The following is a 23,779-nucleotide window of genomic DNA, read 5'->3' as shown; positions in this document are numbered from 1 at the left end:
CACACACACACACACACACACACACACACACACACACACACACACACACACACACACACACACACACACACACATACGCACGCACGCACGCACGCACACGCACACGCACGCACACACACGCACGCACACACGCACGCACACACAAACGCACGCACGAGCGCATACATGCTGCGAGTGCTCCCTCCTGCCGAGGTGTGGAGTGTTTTTGCTATAAAAGAAACAGCAACGAGTGGCTCGCCGAAAACATACTGCTATAAGTGAGCGGATTGACACTAGCAGCAAACCTATACTCATCTTGCACGCTTATCTGCGATCGGGCTTTTTGTGACGCTGCACAATGTCGCCTGCTGGCGCATTCGGTGAGTGCCCCGCGCGCTGCCTCGCGATTTTCCTGCGAAAACGTGTAATTTGCATCCCGGGCGGATTTTGGACGGATAAATGCGCTGCTAGTTTTATCGTCGGCCAACCCGTTCCGCACCGCGCGCCCGCAGCCCGGCCACCGAGGTTATCGCCCCTTTTTCTGCTTCGCTCCAGCCAGCTGTGGCTAAAATGTGCGCATTTTCGGCTAAAACGGCCCCAAAATGTCAACGTGTGCATATCGCGTTACCGCGCGCCATTGTGGAGCGTGTAAAATCCACCACGGCGGGTTTTCAGTCCGCGAGCGATATATGTATATATGTGGCCTAGATCGTGAGGGCGTGCATGCGGCCTGGTCGTGCTTGACACTACGCGACCGGTCATCAATTACATTCGACTTTGCTTGCGTTTTTTAAGGGGTGCTTTAAGCCTTTTGTGGCACAGGGTTGCGCATAATGCATCGAGGAGACGTTTTCGTATGGACGGACATGCACCCCGGGTCGTTGCACGTTCTCGAAAAAATTAGAGAGCCGCCGATGAATTGTACAACGACTGGGCTTTTCACATTTGTCAGACATTGCACGCACGCACGCACGCACACACACACACGCACGCACTGACGCACGCACGCACGAGCGAACGAACGAACGCAGTACGCACGCACGCACACACAACACACAACACACGACGAACGCACGCACGCACGCACGCACGCACGCACGCACGCACGCACGCACGCACGCACGCACGAACGCACGCACGCACGCACGCACGAACGATTGCACGCACGCGCGCAACGCACGCACGGCGCACGCACACATCGTCGACGAATCGCGCGAATGGTTGGTTGCTTGGAGCTCGGGACGACACAACGTCTGAATGACGGCATCTGTTAGAAGGGAACGCGCGCGCTAACGTACATCGCCGAAATCGTAAAAAAGTGGGTCATCGGTATTTTCGAGTTACATTCGTGTTTACAGCAGCGCCGCGTTCATTAATTCTTGCTGATTAAGAAGAAGTAGGACTCTTGTACATTTTGCAATGGATGCCTCCTGATGTGCAGCGTATAACGACCGACGGAGTCGGAGAGGTGTGCAGTGAACAGATCTGAATAAAGTTTCGGCGGATTGTAGAAGTTTTCAACAGATTCGTAGATAGCAACACGCATTTTAAGCACCTTACGCACCTTTCAAACGCCATCTTTGCACTAGATGTAGCAAACCAAGAATAAAGCATAGATATATATATATATATATATATATATATATATATATATATATATATAGTTGGAAAGTATAAGGGAATGAACGGGAGACAGCAGGAGAGAGAGAGATAGATAGAGAAGAGCGACTGCGTGAGTGTATTGGGGGAGGATAAATAATAGAAGTGGGTAATAAAAGGTGTGGGACGTCTACGTCCTACTGATCCATTATGTGTTTGTTGAGCGCTAACACATCCCTTACAAGTGACATCCCCGAATTTAGGCACAGTGTTGATTTACTATTTAGCTTCAGTTTGATCCTTTCCTCCCGCTCGCTCGGTGATGGCCGTCTCCCTCTCCCCCCGCCGCCCGGCAGCGCAGCACGCACCGAGTCAGGCGCGCGGCGGCGCCAGAGCGCGGCAGCAGAAAGTAAAACCTTCATTTTGGGGCGAAATTCTCCGTAATTGCGCCTGACAGGTTAAACGCGCACAAATCACGGCGTTGTGCCGCTTACAGACCTTGGAGGAGGCGTAACAATGGCGCCGGCGAGCATACCTGGAAGTGGCTGAAATTACGCGAGGTAAGAAAGCAGATTCTGGCGGCAAATGGCGTGTCGGGAACCCGTTAAGCCGCCGCCGACGACAATCCCCCTTATCGTCTCTCCCGCTCGCGCACGGTCAAGATGCGAGGTCCGCGAAAGAAAAACGCAACGCTGTCGTGTAGAATAAATCCGATCGATGTCGCCACCGGGCAAATCTTCTGCGCGCACCGCGGCAACCATCGCGCTTTCGCCATCGTGCCGCGCGGCGCAGGCTGCTGCTGCTGCTTAGCGGAGACATCGAGTGGGCAGGCTCGCCGGCCCGTGCCGATTTCACGCGACGTTACTCGTAACGCTAACTGCTCAAAACATCGTTGCCGCGCCCTGCTAATGCACGCGGCGGCGGCGGTAAAAACACGCAAACAACGCGTCGCATGGACGGACACCCGCGTTAAATTTGCCGCCGCGGCTCGTGGCGAAATCATGATTAGCTCCTGCAGCACAGCGTCGGCCACACCCTCAATACCGGGTTCCGGCTGTGATGTGGCTGGTTGTCGCTTCTTCCGCAGAGACCAGCTCGAATTCTCATCAGTCCATGCGCCAAAAACGTTGAGGGGAGGGGGGAGGGAGCTTCAATGAACGCCTCCCACTTTCTTCTGCGTTGACACCACGACGTTCTCACCGTTACTCAACGGTTGTTGGTAAGCCGAATGGTGCATGGTCGCTGCGATTGTTATTCGCGTGTTTCATTGCATTTCAAAGCGCAGATAATTACCGACGTGTTGCTGTTTAGACCATTTCTCCAATTTTCAGCTGCAGTAAGCACCAACGAACAAAGCCGATTCACGCATGTTGTTTACCGCTAAGTAACGTGGCACCACATGCGATATCGTCTTGATCAGCACGTTGCAGGCAACGCTCAGACCACCACTCACCATAACGTGATGCCACACAATCCGGTATCGGATACTGGACGTCATACAGAGCGGGACAGTGGGGTGCGTTACTGGACTACCAGCGTGGGGATTTCTCCCAAGATGTGCATTCCCCCAGATGTGTACGGGGACTTTCATTACCTCTGCTCCAGTATTCTTGCATCCAGATTTCTTTATACTATAATATCATCGGACTAACGGTTAACGGTTGTCTGTATATTGCCACCATAAACCGGCTGGGATGCCCACGTGGGCACGCACGCGCACGTGCGCGCGCGTGTGTGCGTGCGTGTATGTGTATGTGAGTATGTGTGCGTGTGTATGTGTATGTGTATGTGTGCGTGTGCGTGTGCGCGTGTGTGTGTGTGTGGAAAGCGTGCCAGACGAGTGGTTGGGAGGCACCAGTCGACAAAAATAGCCTGTAACGCGCCCCAATATCCTGTCTACACCGACATCAACACTTGTGCCATGGCAATCCCAGATTCCGACTCTGCCATGTGCGCCCGCAATAAACCCCCCGACAAGAATCTCGTCGCCTTTGTCTGGCCTGGCAGCCAGCCGTTGACGGGAGGCTAGAGCGCATCGTTGACACGGCCGTGGCTGGCTGGCGGGCTGTGCGGAGGGACCCGCCGTGTCAAGTTCCACGCTCGAAATCAACGGCGTTCGGAAGCTGCTCCCGTTTTACGCCCTCCGTCACGTAATCCGCAGATTAAGCACGTGTTAAACCCGCGCCGGGCGCTACCGGCGACGCAGCCGAGAGAGAGAGAGTGAGAGTGCGTGCGTGCTAACTGCCATCGCGGTGACGTCATCCCAACCGGTCAGCATCTGCGGCATGTGGCACATCGGGGCTTGGCGGCGTCGGCAGCAGCACTATAGCCCCAGGCCGCAAACTTCGTAACATTCGCGCGTGGATTTTTCTCACTTTCACTAATTCTTGTCTGTTTGTTTTCGCGTGTTTAGCCGCGTAACCGTGTGGTTTTCGGTTGCCTTGCGCTGTCGCTTTCGTTAGTGGATTTTTTTGGATCGCATATTCCCTACCCGATACGATTTCGTTACGAGTAGTAATGGGCTTCAGGTATAGTGACCGTATACACACATTCACGAGAGTTTCCTCCCTCCGTTGTCGACTGAGTAAATTCGCTCTCATTGTAATAAGCCCCTCGCCGCGTAGAGGCCTACACACGTGAATAGCGGCTTTCAGCGAGCGTTTCTATTACGAACTCAAACTCGCGCATTCCGTCACTCCCCCGGCGTAATGCACTGGCGCTGTTTCACAGCGAAATTAGCTAATTGTGAACGGCTTACCGGTGTTAAGGGTCCGCCCGTCCATCGAATAAAACTGCGTCGAGTGCTTCGATGGCTATATACACGCCCGAGTTCGCCCATCAGCCGCACGAAGCAGCAGCACACCCGCCCAGATTCGGCTGCATCTTTTTCGCCTGCGTCCGTTGTCGCCTTTAACCCCCGGAATTAATCACCGCCCGGGGCGAATGTAACACTGAAAACACGCATTCAACTTCACTTCCTCGCAACGGACGTAAGACGGCAGCTGCAGCTGCGACGCGCACGTATAATTCTTTGCCAACCGCCCGCATTCTCGCCCCTGTTGTCTCCATGGGACACTCGCGGCCTCAAGATGGATGACATCCCACCCCCTTACCCCCACCCCACCACACACACACACACACACACACACCGATACACACCGACACACACGTGTATGGTCCCGTCCCTGCGCCAACCCCCATCGTGCTGACCAGGGAACCTGTTGCTACGCAGTTAGAAAGACGAGTAGTAACCGTCGGCTTGAGCCGAACACGGTTCAGGGATAGAGATTAAATCACATCTGCCAGTTCCATTTCAACGATATTAAGCCTTAATTATGCAGCACCTTATCTAGGTAATTGCACCCGCCGTGTTTGTCGACAAAGAGAAAGGCTCTCCGAATTTAAGATGCTCCATTGTCTAAGACATCGACAGCCGATCGTACGGACTCGTGGCGATGTGGCCCATCATTGATTAAATTGCTCTAATTTTCCTTTCCAGCGTACAAAGACTCAGATCACAGGCGCGCTAAACGCCGCAACGGTTTCGCGCCAAATCTCAGGTAAGGTGATCGTTTCCATACAGATTGTAATTATGCCGGCGGTCGCGGGATGGATCCCCGGAGTATCACCTGTCGCAGGCGCCGCTAACAATGAGCTGCAGCTTCTTTGTTGGCAGAAGATAATACGTGACGGTGCATCGGGCATTCTTCAAGTCACACACACCGTGACTCCGGTGCCTGCTGCTTTGTTAAGCGGCCACGTCTCGCGAGCCGTTGCCATGCGTACGCGGGCGTGAGAGCGAGAGGCTTGAGATTTTAAGGAGCCGTCTTGCAACGGACGGAAATATAGGCATACGCGCGCCCACAGTATCTCGATAGTTTGTTCCCATGACATGACACGACCGTATATTTGATATCCCTATTGAACATGGTCGACCTCGCAATCGCTATCGTTGCTCCCAAAGTACTACCAAGCCACCCTAGTAGGTTGTTACGTCGGTTACTATAAGAGAGATGTTAAGGTGGTATGTCCCGCATTCAAACATTCACACTAAACGAGACGAGTAATCAGCAATCGTGTCGCGATCTTAAGAAGCACGTCTAACGTCTAAGATAACGCGGTTGAACAGGCGCGCATCGTTGCCACCTCTCCGCATCCCTCGACATTCGGGTTCGTCGTTCGCCACGAAGATGTTAAAGGTCCAAGTAAGACAGGAAGCGCCGTTGGCAAACAAGAAACTTACGCGAACGCGATCCGTATCGCGGTTTCTTAAGGTTCATTGTGCGCCTTATAAATTTCTTCAACGAGCCGGTAAGACGCGGGGAGACACGCAGCCCCTGCAGTCATACTACGTACGCCGTACGAGAAAGAGAGCGAGAGAAAGAGAGAGAGAGAGAGAGAGAGAGAGAGAGAGCGAGAGAGCGCGAGAGCGAGAAGAGGCGTACACCGGCGGCGCTTTTGCATAAGCACACGCACACCTGCTCGCGTGGAACAAACAGTTCACTCGGACGCTTCCAGTGCGGCGTGCAATTCTCTTTCGTGATCCCCGCGCGCGCGCTCGCGGAGTCAATGGTCTAGAAAAGTCGAGACTAAAACAAACACAAAGAGCCGGCGTGGTAAGACGGCTCGCCCCCCAGCGGCGCCGGCAGCCCGCCGCCATTGTGCGCGATCGCACATCTGGGCGATCATCATTTCTTAACGACACTGTCACCTCGGCTCTCGCCATTTACGTTTCGTTTAAAGAATCTCTTAGACTCGCGCGACGAGTGAAAAAATCGGCTAGCCGTTGGACAATAGATGGGTGGCGTAGTCATCTCCCGTTCCGCCGTCGACGGTAGTCATGGCCCTAAGACGAACGACGCGGCGGCCGTCTCAAAGAGGAATGATTAAAACGTCCTTATCGGGGACAAAGAAGTCAGCGAGGTGAAAAAAAAGATGCCCGGGAGACATTTGATGACTATTGTGCATAAATCACATCTGTCCGTGCACACAGCGGCGCCCTCGCGTGCCTCTACCCTGCATCTTACCGTGTCCGCGCCCGAAGATTTTGAAAATGCAATGGAGCATGAAAGATGAACTGACAGTTGCACGAGAACATCTGGAGCAATTCTTGCGAATATATTTGCGATGATGGGGGTGGTGGTTTGGGAGGGGGCAGGGGGTGGGACGTGAGGGGGGATAGCGTCTTTGTCGTCAGTCTTCTTTGTCTGGTCAAGAGGGTGCCCGAACGTCCTTTGAGGGCTTTCATGGCTCTCCCCCGGTATACCGGACGCAGCTGGCAGCTGCAGGCAACGCAACACTACGACACGACGCGCACTAGTCTCGCGTCCTCCTTCTGAGAAAGCATCCGGCCCGTCTCTGTCTCCCTGCGTGCTCCTCATCCTCCTCCTCCTCCCCACCGGACCCCGATATTCGACTCGTGTGCGTTTCTATTTCTTTCGTCATCCTTTATCTCGATTTTTACACAAACCGCGTCGTCCCCACACACCTGGTGATCACTGGCGTCTATATATATAAGGAGGTCGTTACATTCCATGCGGAGAGCAATAGGACGAGATTTATTCTGGCGGTGGGCTAAAAGAGCGGGAATTTTCTCTCGATGCTAAAATCACTATAATATGCAACGCAAGCATATAATATTATTATTTATAATATTATAATTTATATAATATATAATATTATAATTTATATAATATATAATATATAATTTTATACCTAAGTACCTAGGTATTTATTAGCTCTTGATATATATATATATATATATTCAATCCAGACAACGCCGTCTTCCGCGTGGGAGACGCCCCTTGACCCACAGCGCTAACGAGTATATAGAGGGTAATCTAAGCAATCTCTACCCGACTGTCACGTCTCACTTACACACCCCCGCTGCAGCGCAGGTATAATGACATACGCGATATAGCCGCCTGGGCCATCTTTATCCCCGAAACTGCACAAAGCGCGTGCGAGCGCGGCCCCCACGAAAAAACAGATGCGCCGTCAGTTGACGCTCTCTCTCTCTCTCTCTCTCTCTCTCTCTCTCTCTCTCTTTTATGTAAGACGCCGCGCTTGTTGCGTACGTACGCTCGTCGGCGATCCACGCTTAACAACCGCGGCAGCGACGGCGGCAGCTGCTAGCTCGGAGGCACAATCTCGTGTCGACGCATAAGAGCCGTAAAAGATGCAACAAAAGACACAGTTGCGCTTAACGTGACAAGTAAGAGCATCCGCACAGCTGCCGACGTAAGACAAACTGCGAAGCCGCTGACGCCGCCGCCGCCGCCACCACATGACTGTGCTGCGTGCGTACACCTGTATGGCGATACCTGTGCGCCGAGCGGGCACTCTGTTTGCCCCTCCTCCCCTTCCTTCGCCGCCTCCTCCTCCCCATCCTCCTCCTCCTCCACCACCACCACCTCTACCCCACATGCGTCGTGAAACGATGCGAACGTGCGGGGGCTTAAATAAAGAAGTTTCGATAGTAGGCCTAACCTAGACACGCATCGTTTACAAGCGCCCACTCGCGTAATATAAATGTTTGGCATCGATTTTTTGTGTGGATTCGCCCAACGTAATATAAAGTTCGTTGAGTTGTCAGCGGTCTCGTTACACAATCGGTAACAATCGCTGAGAGCCGTTCTTATTGTGACGCAAATTTGCAACCCGTCCCAGTTTATCCCGTGGCCAGTATCCGTTCGATGCCCGAGGGTTCGACTTTATTATAGCGTTTAATGTTTATAATTTCGGTCTCTCTGTTTGCAATAATTACTACGCGCTAAGTCGTGCAGGTGTGCTGCGATAGGAGAGGAATTCGTTTCTCGGCATTATTAGAAACCGTGGATATAGGGAGCTCGTCACAGGTAATGTCAAACTTTATATGACGATATAAATGTAGCGTGTTTATTGTCATTCTATTTAACGAGTAATCACGACACGCACGCACGCACGCACGCACGCACGCACGCACGCACGCACGCACGCACGCACGCACGCACGCACGCCACGCACGCAGCGACGCACGCACGCACGCACGCACGCACGCGCACGCACGCACGCACGCACGCACGCACGCACGCACGCGACGCACGCACGCACGCCACGCACGCACGCACGCACGCACGCACGCACGAACGCACGCACGCACGCACGCACGCACGCACGCACACGCACGCACATCACACCACACACACACACCACACACCACACACACACACACACACACACACAACCACTGCACACAGCACACACACACACACACACACACACACACACACACGACACACAACACACACACACACATACACACACACACACACACACACACATACATACATACATACATACATACATACATACATACATACATACATACATATATATATATAGAGAGAGAGAGAGAGACAGCGAGAATTATATGTATAATCGGCTACGATGACAATGAATACAATGTAATGATGACAAGTACTATATCCACCAATCCGCTACCTGTTAGTTTGCAGACGCGGGCGTTATTTGCACGTTAGCTCACACTAATTACCAGATTTACTTAGAAAACAGGTGCATTTCGCGCGCGGACGCCTGAGTGCGTCTTTCGCCAGTGGGTGGGGGCAGCGGGGGTCAGCATTCTAAGAAAGAAAACCGCCAGCGCACAAATCGGAATCGCAGGGAAAATATTATCCGACGCTTCCTAATTAGTTAGTGTTTATTGTCACTGCGAAATCCGAAGCACTCACTCACAATGTGCGCTCTCACGCTGGCGGCTCGCTCTGGTTTGCATGCAAAACATCAATTAGCAGCTATTAGGCAGGTGCTTGTCGACCTGTGTGTATGTACACCACGCAGCGCTGTGTGTTTTCCTAGAGAGACGCGGGCAGCGCCACCGTGGCGATACCGCGAGTGTTTGCACGCGCTGTGCGATGCCGATTGCAATTAAACTGAATCGCAAGTTAATCGACGCGATATCGTCCAAGAGGCACAGGAATCGCTAGCTCTACTCGACGTGTGACACGTAATTCCACACCTACGCACACGCGCCCGTCGTAGTACGAACGAGAGAGAAAGAGAGCTAAAGTAAACCGGGAGAGAGAGGGAGCGCGTGCCAACGTGCGTGCGTGAGAGAGAGAGAGAGCGAGAGAGAGAGAGAGAGAGAGGAGAGAGAGAGAGAGAGAGAAAAGAGAGAGAGAGAGAGAGAGAGAGTATGTGTGTGTGCGTAAAAGAAATTACAAGCCTGAACCTCAAGTAGTAGTTCAATGAGTAGAAGTATCCATTAATCTTACATTAAAATACTGCCGGGGTCTCAGTTTTGAGCGCATTTGAGAAAAACTACATAAATCTGTATTTTTCAACCAACTTTCACTTGATACTTGTGTATGGCTAGAATTGCGGCTGCAGACGCAGCACACAAGTTTATCGAGGCGTGCGCATATTCACGCACGTAATATTTATGCAAGTAATGTTGCTTCCATCGCCCGTTAGGCAGCAATTAAAACTACCGTTTGGAGCCGGAGATGTTATCGGCGTTGATGATTTATGTATACCCTACATTACCGTATCCCCCGACACACTGCACACCGCATACCGATAACACGTGTAATCAGCCTCAGGTAGCACTCCCCGTAGCAATGTTTATACTGCGGGCGGGGCAAATACGCGATTCTCATCTACTAGTCAGCAGCTTAAATTTACTACGTAATGACTATGTAACCTATGTAAACGCTACGTTTTCCTACGTTGCCTACGTTTTCCTACGTTTTCCTACGATTCCCTACATTTCCCTACGTTTTCCTAGGTTTTCTACGTTTTCCTACATTTCCCTATGTTTCCTACGTTTTCTTACGTTTCCTACGTTTTCCTACGTTTCCCTACGTTTTCCTACATTTTCCTACGGGTTCCTACGCGTTTTCCTACGTTTCGTAACCGCGCCCTACGTTTCCGCGTAGGACCCGCATCTATAAGAAAGGCGGTCTATAGTGTGCGATACGCAGACGAACATGCGCACGTGTCATCGGAAGCAGCAGCAACGTGACATACGCGCGGTAATTGAATCTCAGCGCGTCGCCGTATCATGCCAAGCCCGCCATCCTTTATCGTTGCCTCGTCGTAAAGATTCGCCGTCACGATGACGTCTGCTACGACGCCGCCTGACGCGTTTATTGTCGGACATCTTAAGTAGCCGCCGACAGAGCGGGTGGCGGAGCGCGGCGGCACCTCTCGCTCCCGCTGCTAGCCCTTTACTGCCACCTACTGTCGCAACGTCACCCCGTGTGATCGTCAGTTTTTCAACTTGGTTTCAGTCCGCGCACTTACTGCCACTTCAAATGAGATGCGGTGGCCATGGCGAGCGGAGTGAGTGAGTGTGTATCACCACCGCGTGTCCGCACGCACGCAGACATGACGCGTGGACGGAGAGAGAGCGCGGGGAGGAGCGGGGCGGGAGGAGACAGGGTAGTGCGCTCGGGGGAGGGTGTCAGTGCGGAGGGACGCAGCGGGAGGCGGAGACGCAAATATGGAGATGAGCGATCGCAGCGTCTGGTATCGTCGCGGCCCCTAATGACAGCCGACAGCGAAAGGCATCGCCGAATAATTTCGCACACATTAGTCTGTTGCCGCCAGCGTTTTAACACCGAGCGGCTCGCACGACATCCGGACCGGCGGCCGTCTGCCGGCGTTATTAGGTTGTTTTCAGCAGGTTGGGCGCCCGCAGGCAGAATTTTGTAATGTTCGATAAAATCTCTAGGCGTTTTGTGAGGTCTCTGCGCCGGCAATAAATATTTTAGATGAAGATAAATGTAAATCAGATCCAATAAATGAACCGGCTACGGGACACTGCGCGCACATGCTGCCGTTACAATAGCATTGCTTTTAGGCATAAAAAGAAGAAAAGTCGTGAACATTATGCAAAGGGGTTCTGCTCTATATAATAGTTCTACAATACGGTGTCTATATAATGCCTATATCAGCGGTAAAGACCAAACGAGCTAACTAGCAAGTGTCAAACGTGTTGCTAATTTCGAAAACTTTTTCGAAACGCCTTGCTCGCAGGTTTAGCAGACCGACCAACTATTTTCACGATATGCGGCGCATCACGAAACTAGAACGACGATAACATAAACCTATCACCATCGCGTCTGGCTCTGACAGCCCACCAAAGCACTCTACACCTCATCCCCAAAGCTTCGACGACGCAAAACTGCAAAGACGAGTAAACCTGGCTATATTTTTATCGGGGTGTGTGTGGGGGGGGGGAAGTAGGGGAGGGGGACTACGCGGCTGTGGCCCTTGGGTCACAACGAAATCGGAGGCTCTTCACAAACTGCTGCTCGCGGCACGAAGCGCGTGCGGTCTGATAAAGGCGGCAATAGCGGGGCTGCATAACAACGCCGACATGAGTACGTGTAGGTCACTGCGGCATGGTGGAGTACGCACAACAAGCCAACCGTCTCCCCGCACACAACAGCCACCGACGTCGCATACAACATGCATGCGACGCAGCGCGGTGCAGCTATCGACATTCGCGCTCTAAATGCAAATATCGTTCCAAAACATATATGTGATACTAAAAGGTAAATTCTGCATTTGCCCTAGTTCACCTATAGCACTCTAGCACTATAGTCGATATGGTTGCGCATTACCAATAATGAAAAGCCGTCAGTTACAAAAACCCTGTCGACACCCGCCAACGTTATTCATCCTGACTACCGGCGCATTTTCTGTTTTTTTCGCATTCTCACTGGAGTGTGAAGTATTTATAAACATTAAACAACGTTGTTCATCCGAGGCCACATACGAATAACAATATTAATTGTATGACGGCAGCAAAAAACGACCGCAGACCAAAAGTTAACGCAGACAAGTAAATGTTGAAATCTACACCGCGCACACCATGAAATTCATCAAATAATTTCTGAGATAAAAATAATTTCTTGATTCACACGCGAATCGCACAGGGCTAGCAGGCATTCGTCATGATACGCTGAAAGTAACTCATTCCATATTAATTCCGTCAGAGGGCGTTGTGTGGATTCTATTTGGCGCACCTCACTCGCGGCCCGGACGCACAATGACTGCAGCCCAGCCACGTTCTGCGCATTTTCCGAAATTGGGCAGACGAACGTGTTTTCCTACCGTGGTGCCTGTAATTTTTTGCATAATACCGCCATTTGTGTGCCTCGCCCCGTGCAACCCCGCTCGCGAATTCCAGCCGTAACACTAGGCTAATCCGTTTTCAAACGCGCCTAGAGTGTTGTTTTCCTTTCACGCTCTAGCCTACTCTTGTTTTTTTCGCCTGCATCGTTGAACTAAGCATATAGCGTTGATTTGGGCCTGCGAGCACTTCATTATGAACGATTACCGCAGCCTGTATTAAACAGGGCATGTCCGGTCACAAACTGGAGACACTGTGTATCTAACTACATGTTTAAGGCAGGTGGTCGGGTTTAAAGTAGCCTTCTGAATTCTAATATATAAGCTCATATAAATCTAATGAAATGGCTGCATGGAAACTAAATTGTACCATTGTGCCGCCTGAATGCAGTTCGTCATTATGCTAAGTGGCTTCGACAATGGCTCGGCAGTGATTCTGAAAGTTGAACATCACTCGACGTCGTGACGTTCATTTTTGACAGTGTGAGAAGTAGCGTTTAACGTTGCTGATATAATAATGCCCGGCAGCATACAGTAGGGTCCCTTCTAAACAGCAGTAAATTTATATAAAATTTAAAGAGGCGGGAATGCTCTGGATTAACGCTGGCTAACGGGAGAGAAGTGGGACGACCGATGGTAAGCAGTGCATGCACAGCGCGAAATGTACGTGTGTGTATACGACTGTGATACCGTACACACGCCGCGACAGCAGACACAGCGTCATACGGATGTGTACGACATACGGCGAGTGAATGCCGCATTTGTCGGTAACATCAAGAGCTGTACAGCCATCGGCCGATGAATCACGCGAAAGTATTTACATAAATTCGGTCGTAGGTTGTTTGAAGGTGAAAGCGCTTCGACGCGTTAAAATCAAGCGTTACGTATAGTTGCGCCGTAAAGCCCGTAGGTACGCATGCCACACGGTAGGTACTTACCACCGCGCCTGTATTTACATGGAGTCGCATCAGCTCTCTACGCATCACGAACGGCGCGCCCGCTTACTGCCTGCCATCAGTGATGACTCGTTGTAGGGTCTCTTCACAGATCTGTAGAAGTCTAGACGGGGAGAAAAAAGCCAGATACTGAAGGTTAACATTCTATCTCTTCTAACGTACCGACTTCGTTTTCATTAATAAATTCAGCCTAATATCGTTACGCGCGCGTACGGTATTATATTGAGAGACATGTGTTCGACACATGTGTTACAGCATGTTAATTAAAACTGCTACACGGCACGGAGGATAGGCGGGCACGCAGGCATGCGCGCGGTAATCGAGATAACGGGCACGCTGGGAGTAAAAATTACAAGAATTAACGCCGCGAAATAAAAGACAAAAAATCATTCCACAAGGTTGATGTCCTGTGGCTATATAGGATTTTAGTCTCGATGTTTACGCTAACTTCCAACAGAAGTGTGCGCGTAGTACGCTCAGGATTCCTTCGCAGTAACCCCATACTAGACTGGCTCCGTAAGTCGTTAAGAATAAACCATATGGGCTTAGCCACTGGGACCTCTAAAATCAGTCTAACCCTGCACCAGACTACTCATACCCGCACACAAACGTGCATATGTCCACACGTAAGCACACACGCGCTCGCGCACACACACACACACACACACACACACACACACACACACACACACACACACACACACACACACACACACACACACACAATATATATATATGATACACACACACACACAACACACACACACACACACACACACACACACACACACACACACGACACACACACACACACACACACACACACACACACACACACACACACACACACACACACACACACACACACACACACACCGGTGAATAGGAGCAACCAAAAACCGGAGCAAGAAAAACCCGGCCCACGAGGTTGACATCCTGTTGAAATAGAAAGCTAGCGTAAAACATCCGCCTGGTTTTTGATAGATGGCCCTCAGGAGCGTGCAGTACGCGCCGAACACACGTCCACGATTATACTGTCAGTATTCTTAGCCAGTAATCTGTACCAGGCTACCTACACTCATGCGCGCGCACACGCGTACGCACGCGCGCACGTACAAATGCACGTAAACGCACAACTGATAGTAACACGTACTTGACCATCTTTTTTGATCAACGTCTTAACACTGCGTCAGAGCCGCTAGCCTTAGTGTTTACTCTGGAGTAGGCCTTTATACAAATATGCAACATAACACGAGTAGGTTAGGTGTACTCGGGGCCTCGGGCGGATTACATATTTGTATCTAGAGTAGGCCGAATGCGACGAACGACGCGCTAAAGTTATAACCTTTTATAGAAGGTAATGTTGACTTCAGGCATGCATATTTTCAGCGCTCACACCCATGCAAATACGCGAAACGACCGGACGAAAAGAAACGGACCGTTGTTTGGAGTATTGAAAAATCTCCATATGCGTCCAGGGGCAAATCGTGTATACATATGCTCAAGAATAGTAAAGGCTATTCGGAGTTCGGGTAAATAACAATGACCGTATGTCGACCGCATTATGCGTGCGTGAATTGCGTTTGTGTACAAATATACGCCACATTTGTTGACTGTTTCGTTCTTTAATCACGATTCGTCAAACGATACTACAAGACCCTGTGCCCTAATTGCCACCCGGTGCGCGCAGGATATCATATGGGCAATATAATGCTCGGGATTAGCGTTAGGTGGGGCTCTCACAACCGCTGCTGCGGCCACAACGAAAATAATCCCCCGCATCTGTTGACCATCTAGTTGGCAAGACGCGTCTTAGACGGTCGCCACGCTTGCGCGATCGCGGCTTTACCAGAGTTCGAACTGCCCGTTGGCGACCGACTATGCGTAAGGCTGACCGTGAGGCGAGCTGCGGGGAAGGTGGCGGGTGTGTCACCCCATGCGTGGTCAGCACACGTGGCTAGCGCCCATGTGCTCGTCAAAGCGCACGGAATCGCGGCTTTTTGGGTGAGCATGCAGATTAGTGAAAGTTTAAGTGGAATGCTGCCAGCTGCGATACGAATACTGTTTGCGACACGGATTCTGGAACAGCGCTTTTTGAAACAGCGCCACGCAATTTCGTGGTAGAACGCAAACAAGATTCGCCACACGGTTGCGCGCATACTACACGCATGCACGCACACACACACGTACGTAGTAAATTCGTAACACTCCCTTCCTCCATTATTGCATGAGACGCTAGTGTATGTAACGCGGGTATATTGTATTCTGTGGCAATAAAACGAGGACAGGTTCGTGTTTAGGCCATAGACTACTGCTCCCGGGTATGGTAAAATTTGTCCAATTTTTGTTGCCATTTTTTTACATTATAAGTAAGAACTAACGGGACTAAACGTATCGTCAAATTCTTACCTGATAAGATTGTTTCTCAACTAGTTAAAAATCCAAAAAACCTGGACGATTTGATATTAGTGTTCCTGACATTAATTGCTTGCTATGGGCTATGTATGAGTCAGTATGTACCATCAGTAGCGCTCACCCGTCCACAACGACGCACTTACACGGCGTATGTACGCCAGCAAGAGAAATCCCCGCCAGATACGTAGCCACGAACGATCATAAGTAAAGCTACACTTTCGCCTTGCTGATTTGTCTGTTCCGATCATGTTAGGCCCACAGGCACTTGGAGCGTTTCAATAAAATATAATGCTAGTAATTTCCTGCTGCTATATTTATTGCTGCTGCTGCTGCTGCTGCTGATGATGCTGATGATGATGATGATGATGATGATGATGATGATGATGATGATGATGATATATTTATGTGTCAGTGTGCAGCAGCTAGCGTGCGACAGCCAGCGTGTTGCAGATGAGCATTTGGACGGCATTTACAGGAAATTGTCGGCAATAATAGGTGAAAGAGAGTAGAGAAATTTGGTAGTAAATAGATTTCGTATTTATTTAGCATTAGATTTTATTGAAACGCTCCAAGTGCCTGTGGTTAGGCCGGTTATTGTGCTGTGAATACATGACTACCCGTGTCGCCCTCTCGCACACACACACGCGCACACCCTTAGTAAGTTCTTCCCAAACTCCACGACAGATGGCGCTCTCGCTCTGCTCTGGCTCAATTATCCTGAGTTGTACGAAGGGGGCACTGCATGCAGTTTGAGTTCTTCTATGTTAGGCAAGCCGGTGACTTTTACGTCACATGTGCGCGTACACGCACGGTTCGCTCTGCAGTTGTTGTTGTTATTCGAACGCAAAAATTCGAGTCGTGACGACATGGCGCTGCCATATCGGATGTACATAGCGCGCGGTAAAAGTGCCGATATATGCGCCACGAACGCTGGAGTCGCGCCAACTCGCGCCTAGTAGAAGCGCTGCAGCACTGCCAGCGCTGGTACCAAGGACGAGTGAAGGTTAACTCTCCCCCTTCTTTCCCTCTCTCACTTTCAGTTTCTCTCGCTCTCTTTTTTTTATCGATATATATATTTCTTTCTCTCCCTCACCCCCCCCCCCATCTTTCGCTCTCTCTATTTTTTCTAGTTCTCTCGCTCTCTCGCTCTCTCTCTCTTTATTTTTTCTATGTCTCTCTCGCGCTCTCTCTCTCTCTCTCTTCCTCTCCCACCCTCACTTCTTTTTTTTATCTCCATCAGTTGCGCGTGTACTCGGCGACGCCCCGTTGCGTTATCTCTCTTACACTGCGAGTACTACATCGACCGAGTTATATTTAGTTGCTACGAGAATGGTATAGTACATGTACGTAGCAGTATGCGCGTCTTGCGTAATCGCGCTCTTCGGTATCACGCGTTCCGAAGCGGTGAGTATTCTGGCAAAGTGTCAACGTTGAGTAACGCGTCAACAGGAAACCAGTACCTCCATGTTATGCTCATTTATCGCCGGCAGGTGACGCGGTAGTTTCTTTACTCGGTCGAGGGGCGGGTCCGTAGCGCGAACTAATGACGATGTTGACCCGGGCGCCGAAACCAGTTTACGATTGTATCACAATTTACTAAAACAACTCTTTTTCGGCATTCTTACTGACTGAAAGACAATACTGTACGTGAATGTCCTAGATACGTGTCGGCATTCAGAAATACAGGCCGTGCGTGTTTGCGCGTGCTTCTGCGTACGTGTACTTGAACCTGAAGCGATGGACAACGACACAGTTATTTTGAGTGACTCGTGAGTCGATGTTTGTTGCGTTGTCCGTGTGCACGACTACGTTTATTCGATGCAACTTACACCGGGTCTCGCGGCTGGATATAAGGTAGTCTGGATTACATCATGGATATCAAACGCACAAGCAGCCGCTTGCTGCATTGTCCTGGGATGACGGCTGTCGTTCCAGGTTCAGTTTCTGTTCGTACAACCGTTTCAGTTCACTCTGGCGCTGCCGCGTGAGGCAATGGTGACGCCATATTAGACACCGACTATACCGTCACCGACCCTGGCAATATAACCTGAATGATGAGATAAAATATGATCACCCCCCCCCCACCTCCTACCCACCCGCTAATAAACCATCGCGCACTGCACACACGCCACGTTCACTTCCTGTTTTGAGTCGTCGAACTAGAAACGAACTACGCACACACGCGGATACGAGTTTATATAAGGCCCGCATTTTGGGGGTCGATCCCCTATGGCACATAGCTACACGAAGGCGGAACTGCGGCGAGCGACGTGCACGACCCCGTCGCAAACTCTCGCCACGCACCGGTTTCTCGCATTAACGCGCTGAGAAACTGCAGCGAGATGTGCTGGCAGGGTGAATGCGCTCTGCGTTGCTAAAACGTCGGTCATGCCACACAGCGTGTACGCTGTAGCTTTTCACCGGCTTTCTCTCGTCTGCTCGGCGGCTTATAAACGCCTCCGCAATCTTCATAATGGCACCGAGCACTCCACGCATCGTGGATCCCGGATCTTTCCGGCCTCCTCCCTCCGCCCCCGCTCGCGCGCTCCATCCCTCTCTCCCCCGCCGCTTCCTCTCTGAACACTCATCGTCACCCTTTGCGCGCGACGTACAAAGAGCCTTCGGCTGTTCCCCTGCCTCTCTCAATTTTCTTCGCGCCTAATTTGGCCAGCCAGTCAGCCAGCCAGCAGGGTCGGGGGGGGGGCGCATCGTAGCGTCGTCACTGCAGGTATGCATGTGGGACGCGGCGGCCCCGGCCGGCAACAGGTGGCAAGCACGGCGTTCCCACGGTGTAGGAAAGAAGCGGTGCGCACCTGGCGATGTCTTAGATAAGCGGGCTCGGCTATTGCGAAGCCGCGACAAGGTAAACAACAACAAAATTACCGACGCGCACTCAGTCGAACGGAGGGCGACTCGGCAGCGACTTCTTTCGCGCCACTTATACGGACGCCGGCAAAGGGGAAAGTCTCGTGAGAAGAACAAACGGCGGCGCGTATACACGGAGCGCGATAACGAGTGAACGCGCGCCATTGAAATTGCATAAAGCCCTGTGCGAACACTTATAGTGAAATTATTTTTCTCTCCGTCGTCGGCGGCAACCTGATTTGCGCAGTTTTTCGAGAGGGGCGCGTGCGAGTTAACGGTGAAAAGCCGCGAAAAAATCCAACGTTTTTTTAACGCGAGTACCCAATAACGGGACTGCTTCCGCGACGGCCTGCGCACCAGCCGGCCCCCTCTCTCTCTCTTTCTTTCTCTCTCTCTCTCTGGTGAGAGCACACAATGTCACATTCGCTGCTGGCCGGCACGGCTCAGGAACTCTGTGACTTCTGATTTCTGTTGCCGCTTTTCAACCGGGGATTACAAGCACTTTCGGGCGGAAACTCGATAAAAGTAAGTCTGCGCTTGTCCACACTGCCGCGAAATCATTTCGTCTGACCAAATACGGGATCGCCTATACACATATATATATACGTTACGCATGTACGACTCAATTACAAAGGAATGCCGGAAATCGGCCGATCGCTCTGAAAGACTTCCTTATTTGAGGGAGCAGCGTGGATGGCGACGGCACGCCACGGTTTTCCCGCGCAAACCAGGGCGGCACGACGCCGGCAAACACGCGGCTGTGCGCCGCGCACGCGCCGCAGCGGCCGCAGCAGACGATGCGCGTCGGTAATCTGTGCGTTAGCGCGCCAAAACCCGCCCCGCCCGACTGCTGCTGCTGCTGCTGCTGCTGACAGCCAGCTAGGACCGCCGCGCGAGAACGTATAATCTTGGCGCATAATCGCGAGCGTGGCGTGGCGTGGCGGGATCTCAGCGGCAGCATCGTCGCACAATTCAGCCACTTGTTCCTGCCGATCATGATCACGAGTCGTCGTGCGAGAAAACGGAGCAGAGAATCAGCTGAGACTGAGAGCTTTGTTGGGCGCGACGCCAGCCGGCCGTCGAGAATAAACGCCACTGTTACAACCGCACTCGACTGAATAGTTCCTCGAGCTACGAATTTCGAATTTTCCGTTGTGCGAGAAAGGCCTGATAGTCGAGCGTACGACGTCGCGTATTATCTAGGATGAGCCAGCGGGAGAACTACTTATAATATATACATATATACATATATATATATATATATATATATATATATATATATATAAATGTGTGCGCGCGCGCGCGTGTGTGTGTGTGTGTGTTTGTGTGTGTGTATGACTGTGTGTGTGTGTGTGCGTGTGTGTGTGTGGTGTGTGTGGTGTGTGTGCGTGTGCGTGTGCGTGTGCGTGTGCCGTGTGCTGTGACTGTGTGCGGTGTGCGTGTGCGTGTGCGGTGTGCGTGTGCGTGTGCGTGTGCGGTGCGTGCGTGTCGCCTGTGCGCCGTGTGCATGTGCATGTGCGTGTGTGTGTGTACTCTCTAAGTGAGTAGTAAACGTAGGCGGACTCGCGTACGAGCCGAGAAGAACTCGCGTTCGCAGTTGAAAATGTATTCGTAACTGCGTGCGTAATTGTTGCCTTCGCCTTCTTCTCCAGGTACGTAGCAAACCGGCTTGACGCAATCCAAACAAATTATTATCCGCGCATTCTCTCCCCGCGATAACGAGCAGACGAGTTCTCTCTACTACCGCGAAGAAAACGACGAGAGAGAAAAAACGCATTTTACTGCTTTACACTTTACGCACGACGTACTACGTAGTACTCGCCTGCACGCGCGACGACGCACGCACCATGTACTTTGTATGCTGAGCCATCAAACTCGACGAACTGCCGGAATGCTTGCTCTACGCGAGTCGAAAAACAAGCGCGAAAGCGCGGGACCCTCACTCGCCAAGACGGAGGTCAAACTCCAAGTTTAACTCCCAGGGTTGAATTTGTTTTGGCAGGCAGCCAATGCGCGTCGAAAACAGCACACTTTATGCGGCGATGATATTTTTACGGTCGTTGTTTAGAGATATCCGAGGTCTACCGACTACCGGGCCGCCACATGCTAACGATTGTAAAACACCGGTAGCGCCTACTACTGTAGCGTAGTACTAGTAGTACTACTACTACTACCAGGAGTAAGATAATATAGAATCCTATATTATCTTACTCCTGCAACTACGACAACCACTACTGTGAACGCTCGCGCTATATGTGTAGGCGCCCCTGGAAGAAAAACGCTCGTAAGTCAACGCAGCTTGGCGCGGGCAATACTACTATGTGTTTGCGTGCGGAGATACTAGCGTCTCCGCGGGCTTGACCCCGCGCGCGGAGATAGGAGCGATAAGCGCAGGTAGTACAGCTCATAGGGTCTGTCCCCCAGGGTACTGCCGGAAAGTACCCTGGGTACGGTCCGGTATACCGGAACAGACCCTGGTAACTATCTGATATGGTTAGGGTTAGGGTTAGGGTTAGGGTTAGGGTGGGTTAGGGAGTAGGCGTAGGCGACTCCCTAGACTCGTTAGTGGAGTAGGCGAGGTACGGTTTTTATCAAACGACATATAGTTTCAGTATAATATGGACTAAATCTTGCCTCCTAAAATAAATACGTTCGGTTAAAATAGCATTTAGGTATAAATATAATGCATTTTTGTGATTAGCCCTCGGTCTGTAGCGTGCAAAGAAATAAATTGTTAATATGCAACTTTTTTCGGGGTGGCAGCACGGGTCGTGGTGTCATGGCGCGTTCATATTCGGTAGGCGTTGATGTGTGATTAAATTATTAACAAAATTAAATTAGGATCTGTTAACAAATACGTGTGGGTATACACGATTGTTATAGGCAGTAAGTACAGTTTGCATAAAATCCTAGAGGGCTACTGTCCCTGTATAAATAAAAATACGAAAATAGGAAAAGGTTTCTGAATCAGGCCCGTTTACCTATTTTAAAAAGTCTAAAAGTAGGAAATGGGAAATGGGTTTCTGATCGCGTTCCTATTTTAAAAGTCCTAAATAGAGAGAGGTGGAAAGGAAAAAAGGAATGGGGGTACGTAGCGTGATACCCGGCGTGTACGCCGCGTGCACCCGCGTGTACGTGCGGTGTACGTGCGTGTATCTTCGTGTACGTCGGCGTGTACCTGCATGACGTGCTGTAGCCCCGTGTATCTGAACGTGTACGTGCGTGTACCCGCGTGTACTAAGGTTAGGCGGCTGGTGTAACCCGCATGTACCTGCGTGGTAACGTTGCGTGTACTTCGCGTGTACGTGATGACTTACCCGCGGTGTACGTGCGTGTCCCGGCGTGCAGCGTGTCGTGCACCGATGCGTACCCGCGTGTACGTGCGTGTTATCTCCGTGTACCCAACGTGTACGTACGTGTACCCGATGCACTCGTGTTACCCCGCGTGCACAAAATGCGTGTATCGCGCGTGTACGTGCGTGTACCTCGCGGTACGTCGTGTATCGCGGTATGGACGTGCGTGTAACGGGTACACCAGATACACGCACGTACAGCGCGGTACCGGAGATAACAACAACACGTACACGCGGGTACACGCACGTGCACGGGCAGTTGGCACGTGGCACGCGAAAGTACACGCCCGTGACACACAGCACGTAACACGCCGGGTACAGCGCCTCGCGAGTGGTATCGCCAGACGTACTTACTTGGAGCGGGGGATGTACCACGCAAACGGGTACAACGCCCAGGTTACAACGCCACCGTTAACCAGACGCAAGATTACCACGCCAGGCGGGTACAGCGCACGTAGGCACATGGCACGTGCACATGGCGGAGTACAGCGCAGATACACGCACGTACACGCAGATAACACGCAACGTCACGCACCGGTACACGCGGTGCACAGTCGGACCAGCCCGCCGGAACGACGCCGGTACAGCAGCGTACCCCCTTCTTTTCCTTTCTGCCATTTTTATTTAGACTTTTAAAAGATAGGAAGCGATCAGAAACGCCATTTCTTTTTCTATTTAGACTTTAAATAGGAACGGATCAAAACCCATTTCCTATTTCTATTTTTATTTTAAAAATAGGAAATAGGTCAGAAAGCTCATTTCTATTTGCAGACGCCAAAATGGAAACAAACTAGACGGTAATGTACCGTGATTAGGGATTCGAGAGTAGAACGAAGAGGGATAAATAAAGAAAGGAGACGGGAGAAGCAGAGAGAGAGAGAGAGAGAGAGAGAGAGAGAGAGAGAGAGAGAGAGAAGAGAGAGAGAGAGAGAGAGAGAGAGAGAGACAGAGAGAGAGAGAGAGAGAGAGAGAGATAACAGAGAGAAGCAGAGAGTGAGAGGTAGAGGGAAGAGCGAATAGAGGAGAGAGGGAAGAGATGAAGACAAAGTACGCGAAGAAAGGGTGGAGATAGAGGTGGGAGGGACGATGCAAGCGAGCAGAGTGGAATGAGAGTGGGGGGGGGGGGGGGGGGAGAGACAGTAAGAGGCGAGGAAGCGAGCAAGAGGGAGCGGCGGGTAGAGGGGGGAGAGCAAAACGAGCGAGCGATAGTGAGGTGAGAGATGAAACGGGAGAGAGCGAGAGCGCGAAGGAGCGGGGAGAAAGACAGCGAGAGAAAGAAGAGGAGCGCGAAGACATACCAAGAAACAGAGAACTAACGAACTACAGATAGAATAGATAATGATAGATAGATAGATAGATAAGATAGACATAGATAGATAAGAAGAGATAGAAAATAGATTAAATAGATAATAATAGAAAGATAGATAGTAAGATAAGATAGAAAATAGATTAAGATAGCATAAAATAGATTAG

General features: G+C 51.1%; 1 protein-coding gene across 1 annotated transcript in view; it reads right to left on the bottom strand.

The window, feature by feature from the left end:
• Nucleotides 1-23,779, bottom strand: part of LOC106806475 (cyclin-dependent kinase inhibitor 1-like) — a 36,369-nt gene that overhangs the window by 5,768 nt on the left and 6,822 nt on the right. Inside the window, exon 2 of the mRNA XM_014808429.1 lies at nucleotides 13,656-13,776. Within this exon, the coding sequence (XP_014663915.1) occupies nucleotides 13,700-13,776 (77 nt within the window). The 3' untranslated portion in view covers nucleotides 13,656-13,699. The remainder of the gene's footprint in view (nucleotides 1-13,655; nucleotides 13,777-23,779) is intronic.

The sequence above is a fragment of the Priapulus caudatus genome, unplaced genomic scaffold (assembly GCF_000485595.1).
Source record: "Priapulus caudatus unplaced genomic scaffold, Priapulus_caudatus-5.0.1 Scaffold162, whole genome shotgun sequence".
NCBI lineage: Eukaryota > Metazoa > Priapulida > Priapulimorpha > Priapulimorphida > Priapulidae > Priapulus > Priapulus caudatus.
The sequence above is the reverse complement of the archived record's forward strand: the minus strand, read 5'-3'. Positions and strand labels throughout refer to the sequence as shown.